The 8,976-nt window shown below is 37.4% G+C and overlaps 2 protein-coding genes across 3 annotated transcripts; both read left to right on the top strand.

The window, feature by feature from the left end:
• Positions 1–972: 972 nt before the first annotated feature.
• Positions 973–4,588, top strand: mpv17l (MPV17 mitochondrial membrane protein like). 2 transcript variants are annotated; one of them, XM_079810794.1, is made up of 4 exons: positions 973–1,733; positions 1,811–1,881; positions 2,478–2,507; positions 2,649–4,588. In XM_079810794.1, the coding sequence occupies exons 1-4, from the start codon at positions 1,430–1,432 to the stop codon at positions 2,832–2,834; spliced, it is 591 nt and encodes a 196-aa protein (XP_079666920.1). In that variant the 5' UTR covers positions 973–1,429; the 3' UTR covers positions 2,835–4,588. The 2 variants fall into 2 exon arrangements, with proteins under 2 accessions (XP_079666920.1, XP_079666921.1); XM_079810795.1 differs by having other exon boundaries at positions 980–1,733; positions 2,745–3,780.
• Positions 4,589–5,123: 535 nt separating this feature from the next.
• On the top strand, positions 5,124–5,591 carry LOC307122638 (transmembrane protein 238; the record flags this gene model as incomplete). Its single annotated transcript, XM_079810779.1, has 1 exon — positions 5,124–5,591. One exon carries the CDS (start codon positions 5,124–5,126, stop codon positions 5,589–5,591), a length of 468 nt encoding a protein of 155 aa, XP_079666905.1.
• Positions 5,592–8,976: the final 3,385 nt, after the last annotated feature.

Genomic DNA, 8,976 nt, shown 5'->3' with positions numbered 1-8,976 from the left:
TGACCTACGTCTCATGGACAAGCAGTAGCAGAGTGTACCATTTGGGACAGGGCCATTCTGTCATTTTAGGTTTCAGAAGACTAACTCACACGAGCGCCCCCTTTGCGGTCGATATGCACCCTCAATGCGCACTTTTGCAGAGTGTTTAGGATGTCATTTGGGACAGAGCCACTGCCATTCATAAATCCTCTCGTGTGGCCTCATGGGATAGTAAAGTGTCCATCGTATGCACACTTCAGAATCTAGCCGTATGACCTTTTGCCTTCTCTTTTATGATTACTGTGAATTCGAACATACTTCTTTTGTCACATACTTTTTTTTCTACTATAGTAGTGATATTCATATAAGTATGCAATTTCAGATGCAGCTGAAATATATCAGATCAGTGGTAGGCCTATGCCACTTCAGAATCTCTATGGAAGTAGTCTAATCCGGGTAGGCTACTTTTTGCTCACTCTTTTATGAATAGGCCTACTGTGAATTCAGTCTTTTTTTTTTTTTTTGTCACATACTGTTTTCGCCTACTATATAGTAGGAAGTATGCAATTTCGGATGTAGCCATTTTGTAAACAGCGTCAGCTGATTCATTGAGGATGAGACACAAACTAATATCCGTTCAAGAATCAGACACAGGGATATGCTAAGAACCTGAGGCAGTGAGCAAATATTTGAAAATAAACAACATTATGTATAACATATGCACATGGACTTGTGAAGTGGTAAATGAGACTCAAACAAACATTAGAGTGTTGTTAGGCTATATAAGTTTTCAAATTTCCTCTAAAGCATAAGGAAGAAATATTTTAACATTTAAAGCATTAAAGATCTCAGTAAATGTTGATCGCACGAACATAAAGATCTGGTAAGTGGTAACTGGTCTTACTGAGTGTGCGGGGTCGATCTTTATTACATGCAGATCGGATCAAAGCGCGCCACCCCTGAACGCGCAGGAGCGCGCGGGCAGATTAATATAGGATTTGAGCACTTGACTAAGTAACGGGAAACTGCTGATCACTGTATGAACGCGCGCTTGAACCTTTTAATTTAATTGCTAAATGGATTAATGAACCGTAATTCTTATTTTTGCCTTGCTGTCTCTTTTAAAGTCAAAGAAGATGGACTGAACCAAAAGTTCTCGATTTGTGTTTTATTTGGCAGTGCTTTGTAATGATCTTCTAATGTTTCCGAAGGATGTTCACCAAGAGTCACAATGAGCTGTCAAACTATTAATCTGTGATTTACTGTGCCTTTTTAATATGTTGAACCAAACTGACTAGAAAACAAAAGTGGTTAATTGTATATTTGACTTGTACTAAGCAAAAGGTCATTTTATGGGCCGTCTGTCAATGTCAGGTCACCGTTTTGTTTTGTGCACTTCGACATCATTTACAAAGGTTACAAAATACAACAGTTTGTCGTTTTGTTGAACATGAGAAAATCTTTGTTCAAACGAGCAAAGGTATTGCCTTGGATCAGTAATGTGACTCTGTACGGATGCTTGTTCGCCGGAGGGGATTTCGTCCATCAGTGCATCGCGCAGAGAGATGAAATGGACTGGAGGCACACGAGAAACGTGGCGATTGTGGCCCTGAGTTTCCAGGGTAACTTCAATTACTTCTGGTTACGAGCCTTGGAACATCGTTTCCCGGGAAGATCGGCTAGTATGATTTTCCGCAAACTGCTTTTGGACCAAACTTTTGCTTCACCTTTGGCGACCAGTGTCTTCTACACAGGTAAATAGGCAACTAGTTCAGTCACATATATTGCACAGTTTGTTCTATTGTAGTCACTCGGTTCTTTGTCTTTACAGGTGTCAGTTTCTTAGAGGGCAAAGAGGACATATTTGCAGACTGGCGAGAAAAGTTTTTTAATACATACAAGGTAGGCCCATTTATGTCACCCACCAAAGTGAAGTCATCTTTTACCAGCCAGCACATGACAAACCTCTTTTACAGAGGATAATTCATTAATGTCTAAATCAAATATGTTGAAAAATCCTTCTAAGATTTAACTTTGTGTGTGTGTAGACCCAATTAAGATTCTCTTCTGGGGATCCATGTCAAGATATATAAACATGCATGATTTTCTTTTAAAATTGTAAAATATTTCTAAATGTGAAAGTTATGATTAAGTATTATAACATAGGCCTATAATAATGTGTTCATGTGTTAAACCCTTGACTTAAGTGTCTTTAAAAAATAAAATAAAAAGTCTAAAGGATTCATAAACTGTGATCATTTTTATTTTATTCTAATATCTCTGTTACAAGAGAGACCTGGCCAAGGTAGCCGCCATACAAACTAACAACAATAAATACAGAAATATATACATAGTTTGTCATTTCTTGGGTTTGTGTTCAAAAGCGTGGTAAAGTTAACATGTTAATATTGTATATTTAGGTTACTCTAAAATTATATTGAGAGCTTCTAGCTTTTGTGGCTAATAGTCTAAATATATATATATTTTTCACATTTCAGACTGGACTAATGTACTGGCCATTCATGCAGGTGAGAGCTACATTCTGTCCCCACAGATAACCGCGCCATAAATGCTTCTTGATCCTTTGCTATGTCAGTATTTTTAAATCGCATTGTTCATTTTTCTCATCTTATGACTATTTACGTTGAATAATCTGTATTTTCTTGCAGTTTCTGAATTTTGTTCTGATGCCTCTCTATCTGAGGACAGCATTTATGGGCTGTTCAGCATTCCTGTGGGCCACATTCTTATGTTTCTCACGACAGAGTGGGGATGGGACAGCAGCAGTGGCCTTCGCTTGGGTCATGGCCCCCAAAAAACGGCTTCTACATCGCAGTACCGACGAGGAGAAATAGAGATGGCGCACATGAACAACTTGGTGCCTTTGCGGATGCACAGTTCTGTCCCACAATGGTACTGTATTGAGGCTGTTTAAAAATCTTGACACTTATTAAAAGTGATATTAAATTAACTTATAATTAACGTGTGCACACCTTTCATTTATATTTATGCTGAAAAATACACTTTATTTTGTGTAGTTTTACGTGATTCGATTTGTTTATGGAAGGGAAATTAATTGTGTCTTTATGAATTTCACTGCATGGTGTTGCTGGGTGTTTAGAGGGGCCTTGTGACATTTATGCCCCAGGCCAGGTCTCCTCGGTCCCTTGATCCAGCTCTGACATTAGGTTGCCATTTAACCCAAATACCTTATTAATTTATCAAAAAATTGACAAATGGAAATACTGTGCAGTGTTTTGTCCAAACATGACTCTTTCTAAAGAGAAACTCATACGGTTTACATAGCATGCACATTTACTCATAAGGGATGCAGTAATCTATAGATTTGTATCTTATTCAAAAATATTTACTGTGGTTCTACTTTGCTTTATGCAATTTACACAATGCATTTTAGTTGAATCCGTTGTTAGATTGTAGATGAGTTGTAAAGTTTCTGTTTTGTGAGGTGTTTAACCATGCAGAATTGCAACAGATTTTATGAGATATTAAGGGTGATGCTGGGTAACAGATAAACAGCTTTTCCGGTACTGATTGTCTGTGTTGGATTAGGCAGGATCACACGCTTGCTAATCTTAGAAGGGCAAAAATGTCTGCTGTGCGCTCCCTGTCTGCTATGTAGGACCTCTGAAAACCGTAGACAAAAATCCTCTGTTAGGTATTGTGTACATGTATGTCATGACTTTAGCATATTATTTTCAAAAATGCTTTTTTATTTTGGTTTTGAAATGTGTGACATTTTAGACAAATTAATAGGATGTGAATAAACCTCAGAAAATGTTTAATTCAGGTTTGTTTTTATAATAGCAAAGTTGCCATAGATTAAATAGGCCTACTTTTAGTCATTTCTACATGCAGTTTGCACGATATGCACAATTTGGTTGCAACTTGCAAGGTACATTATTTTGTTTACACTCAGCACCAGTGTTGGTAGTGTGAGTTATGTAATCAGATTATCTTTGTCAAGTAACTAGTAAAGTAATGCATTACTTTTACGTTTAAAAGTGACTTTTTCAAATAAGTAGCGCAAGTGACTTTGTTTTTTCCATTTATTTACTGGCACTTGAGTAAAGGTGCAGAGGTGGCGTGCTGTGTAAACATGATGGTTATTTGTAGATCTACACTCAATGTGAGCATGCATTTACTCATCTAATTTGCACAAAAACAGACTCAGTATTCCTCAAAATGAATAGAAACTGTGAAATGCAAACTCTAAATATTACGCAAATTTGTGATAATTAAATATGTTGTCTTTGCTACTGACCTTTGATGATCCAATTCACCCATACTAATAAGCAAAGATGACTTTTATTATTTTATTATAATTTTATTATGAAATTATTACATTTTTCTGTGATCCAGAATGGCGGCAAGGCTGAAAGGTTTATTTAAGCTGCACCCTCTACTGTACAGGTGTGAATTTGCACTTCTTTCAGCCTGAGGCTTATTAATCTCATTCATTTTTTTCACTTTTAGGTGTGAAAATGCCTGTACATTACGCTTTATTCACTTTTTTTGTTATTAAAATACAATCAAGCAAGCCCAGATGAGGAAAAAGTAACAAAAATAATAAAAAAACGCATTACTTTGCAAAATTTGGTAATAACTTTTTTAGGGAGTAACGCAATATTGTAATGCATTACACTTACATTTATTAACACTTGCATTACACAAACATTTACATTTATTTGTTTCTAAATGTATGAATGTTTCTGCATTAAAAAATAGCTGTCATGGGCTGCATTGCCCATATTTCGCATTGTGAGCCCAATTTGATCATGTTGCCACCAGGGATGAAAAGGATTTTGATACCATATTACACATAAAAGTGAACTGTAAGTGTTTACATTTAGCATAGGCTGCCTGAAGAGTCACAGTCGAGTGTTGTGTCGTACACTCGGGGCAGCATTGGGCTCGTGTCTAGGTGAGTCTGTAGATAAGACGCACCCACCGCTCTATGCCACTCCCTTCCAGGTGAAATGGTAACGGAGAGTTCCTTCCTTCGCGCTGCTTACCTATGAAACAAACGAAAACACTTTAAAAACCCTTCCAAACTCTTCATTTAGACGGCTTTTCAGCAATTCAACAGTCCCAAACGACCAAAAGAGCTATAAAACACCCTGGAGATGGAGGCAGCGCCGGGCGGTCTCGGGCGCTGCTCTTGTGCGTTCTGGCTCGCGGTGGCTTTCGACGTTCTTGGTCTCGTCATATTATTGCTTGGCGTGTTTGGAGATTTGTTTTTCTATGACTTTTTGATATATGCGGGAGCCATCATCATTTTCCTGAGTCTCATCTGGTGGGTTTTCTGGTACACGGGTAATATTGAGGTGGCCCCCGAGGAGCTTGAGGATGATGTGGGTTTGCTGAAGAAGGGCAGAGGTTTGGCAGGGGTGGTCAGGAGGTTCTCCAGTCGCCTCTCGAGCGGAATCAGAAACTCTTTCAGGAGAAATGAGGGACCCCGAGGTCAAGGGGCATTTCCCGGTCAAGCAAAGCACAGAAGAGAAGGCGGCCAAGTACCAGTTGCTTTTGCAATGACCTCTCAGGATAATGTGAGCACCGTGTCTGCGGCAGTGACAGAAACACAGGCCATATGAACCATCATGTAGCTACAGGTTAATACAATTTAATTACGTTTGATTGTCTGTATTGTAGGTATCAGTATAATATACGTACAATGCCAGCTTCACCAGTTTATCGATTCATGTTTGAAACGAATTGTTTTAAACTACTTAATGTGTGTTTTTAAATGTTTTTATGACTGTGTCATCACTTATTCTTGAGTCAATAATTGCCATTGTATGAAAATTGTTCATATGCGCAAAGAAAACGTTAAAGAAATGACTTTGAGGAAGTATTTGCATCATAAGTAAGGGCAAATCTCACTCTGTTAAACATCAACCATGAAACCAACAATAGCTCAGTTCAACAGTGGACACCTGTAATGACATATTTATATTCATATTTAAGAATACATTCAGATTCATTCTGCTAATGCAAGATATGAAAATTTTTACCACCTGATGATATAGGCCTAACTTGTTTGAGTGTGATTCTGCATTGTTGTAAAGACAATAAAATAAATAAGGTAGCAAAACAGAGTATTTAAAACTGTTACAAATATGTAGCTATTATGTTTTTAAGTGGGTTCACCGATGTTAAATATATAGGTAGACTAAGTTAAAAGGTTAAGTAAAATAGTAGGCTATAGAATAAACAGACACTTTTAGAGAGAGAGAGAGAGACTTTTTAAATAAAAATGAATATGTTTGAACATGTTCTTTTTTTATTTTGACAGGTTACAGAAGAGGATCTTCAAACATATGACATTGCCGGTGGAGATTTGTTTTTCTCCTGTTGAAATGTTAATTTTTTTTGACTGGTGTTTATATTGAAGATGTTTATAATTGAATGACATTTTGTATTATTTTGTTGATTTTGTGCTATACACTGAAATTATGCACTGACACAAATTGTTATATGTCAAAATAAATACAATTATGTATTTTCCTACAATTGTGTATTTTGCATCTGGATCTGATTTATAGATTTCAACCAACATATGATTGAAACCCAGACCTTTTACAATGTCCTGCTTTTATTGAATCTCGTACATCTCTTCTGTACAACCTTTGGACAGTGAGAAGTGTTATTAGGTTTGCTTCCTCTTATCTTTGTTTGCTCATACCAATTTAGAATCAGGAGGTGTAAATGAAGCAGATGGGTGGCAGACAGTTTGATCGTTAACTCAACAACAGTCCTCTCTTTTTTTCACAACAGCTTACTATACGTTCAGCTTTCAGGTGGAGCTCATCCGTACCTTTTATGTAATTTCAGAGGTGTCTGTTTAAAACACTTCAGCTAAACCAAAGAATCTGGACATGTTTACTGAGAAAGGTTATTTCTTCCTATAAACTTTGTTACAACATGGGACACTTGGGCCTGGTTTCACAGACAGGGTTTAGAGTAAACCATGATTAGGCCTTAGTTCAATTAGGGCATTTAAACATGCCTTAGAGAAAAACATTACTGATGTGCATATTGAGATAAAACATGGCACTGACATATTTTAAGATATGGTACTAGTGTGAATCTTCCGAAAGAACATAAAAATAATAAAAATAAGAAATTATATTTTGTAGATTTTAAGTGTGACAGTTTTCGAATCCAATGTGCCAGGGGTCTTCAATGATGGGTCCGACCATTAGCCTATTGTTTGATTTCACACAAGTGAAATACAATACAATATCAAGGGATAGTTCGCCCTTAAATTAAAATTGTCATTATTTACTGTTTCATGTTGTTTCAAACCGAATGACTTTCTTTCTGTGACTTTCTTTCTTTCATACAAAACATAGGCTAGAACAGTGGTTCTCAAACTTTTTATACCAAGTACCACCTCAGAAAATATTTGGCTCTCCAAGTACCACCATAATGACCAACCTTAAAATACAGTAGTGTAGTAGGCCTAACTATTCAGCTACAGCTCAAAAACAAGCCAGTTTTTTTCCTAATAAGAATATTGTTGTCAGCCACTTAAACATTGAACATTTACACTGCACTGTGCTTACATACAGGTAAATGTGTAATGATGAATTTAATAAATTAAATTCAAATGTGTTGTACCTAAAAGTTAAATAAAAACTGTACACATGTGTTAATTTTTTACAAAACTTTAGATTAAATTAAAATATATTGTGTTTTAACATTAATTTATATTCAATTTAGTGATTCCTATGCATACCACTTAAGGGAGCCTGAGTACCACTACCACACTTTGAGAACCACTCTGTCAGGATTCTGAGAGTGAGGACCCAGATGCAGAATGAGCAGGGGGTGAAATTTATTAACAATGTTAGACACAGGACAAGAATGGTGAGACAGGAACAAAGTCCAAACAATAGGCGCAGGACACAATGGGAGAAGTGGCTGGTCACGGTAGAGATAGCAGGGATGGGATGGCCAATGATGGAGACAAGGCAGCAGTTTGTGGAACCAGGCTTGACAGTAGGTGATGTGACTTGCTGTGAAACCAGACTGGTTGCCAGGCCAGGAGAGTCCAGGGTGACCAGGGTGGAACAGGATGCAGGACGGGAAACACCACAAGACAACACACAAGACTCAAGACGAGACAACAAGAGATAAACAAACATGAACAAAAGCAAAAACTAAGAATAGGGATAAATGCCAACAAAGTAACTAGAATCCAAAATGGAAAACAGAAGAAAGCTTTCTCAAAAGAGAGAAAAGGCCAAATTAATAAAAACTAGAAATAACAGGAACTAGAAACTAAATCTGTAACGTTGCAGGAAACTAGAGAGAGAAAATAAGGATAGGGAAAAAGTAACCAAAAACTTTAACTAGACGAGATAAACTACTATCACCAGGACAAGGTTAGCTAGACATGAGGTATACAACAAAAGCACACAACGAACCAGCAAGGACAAGAGGGAAAGGAGCTCAATATAAAGGGAAGAGCACATGAGGATCAGGTGAACACAATTAATCAAACAAGGACTAAAAAAGGGGGCGTGGTAAAGGGAAACAAGGAGGTGGGACGAGAGGAGCACAACACAAACAAAGACAGAACCATGTGGTCAGACACAAGACAAACAAAGAAACATTGAACAGACACAAGACAGTCAAGACTGTCAGGGCAGGACCCTGACACACTGGGCTAGAAGAAATTTTGAGAAGTGTCTCAGTATTTTTTCCCCATACAATGGAAGTCAATGATACGATTATATGTTACACGTTATAGGCTATGACTTAAAATTCTACACTCAATTTTATATAGCTGTATTTACTTGCTCCATTCTTTCTGACAGCTAATGAGTATACACCATAGACCAGTGGTTCCCAACCACGTTCCTGGAGGACCCCCAACAGTGCACATTTTGCATGTCTCCTCAATCAAACACACCTGATTCAGGTCATCAGCTCATCAGTAGCTACTCCAAGACCTGATGTGGGTGTGTCAGA

This window comes from Gobio gobio (genome assembly GCF_949357685.1).
Source record: "Gobio gobio genome assembly, chromosome: 1".
NCBI lineage: Eukaryota > Metazoa > Chordata > Actinopteri > Cypriniformes > Gobionidae > Gobio > Gobio gobio.
Note: the sequence above shows the minus strand (reverse complement) of the source record. Positions and strands in the feature narration are given on the sequence as shown.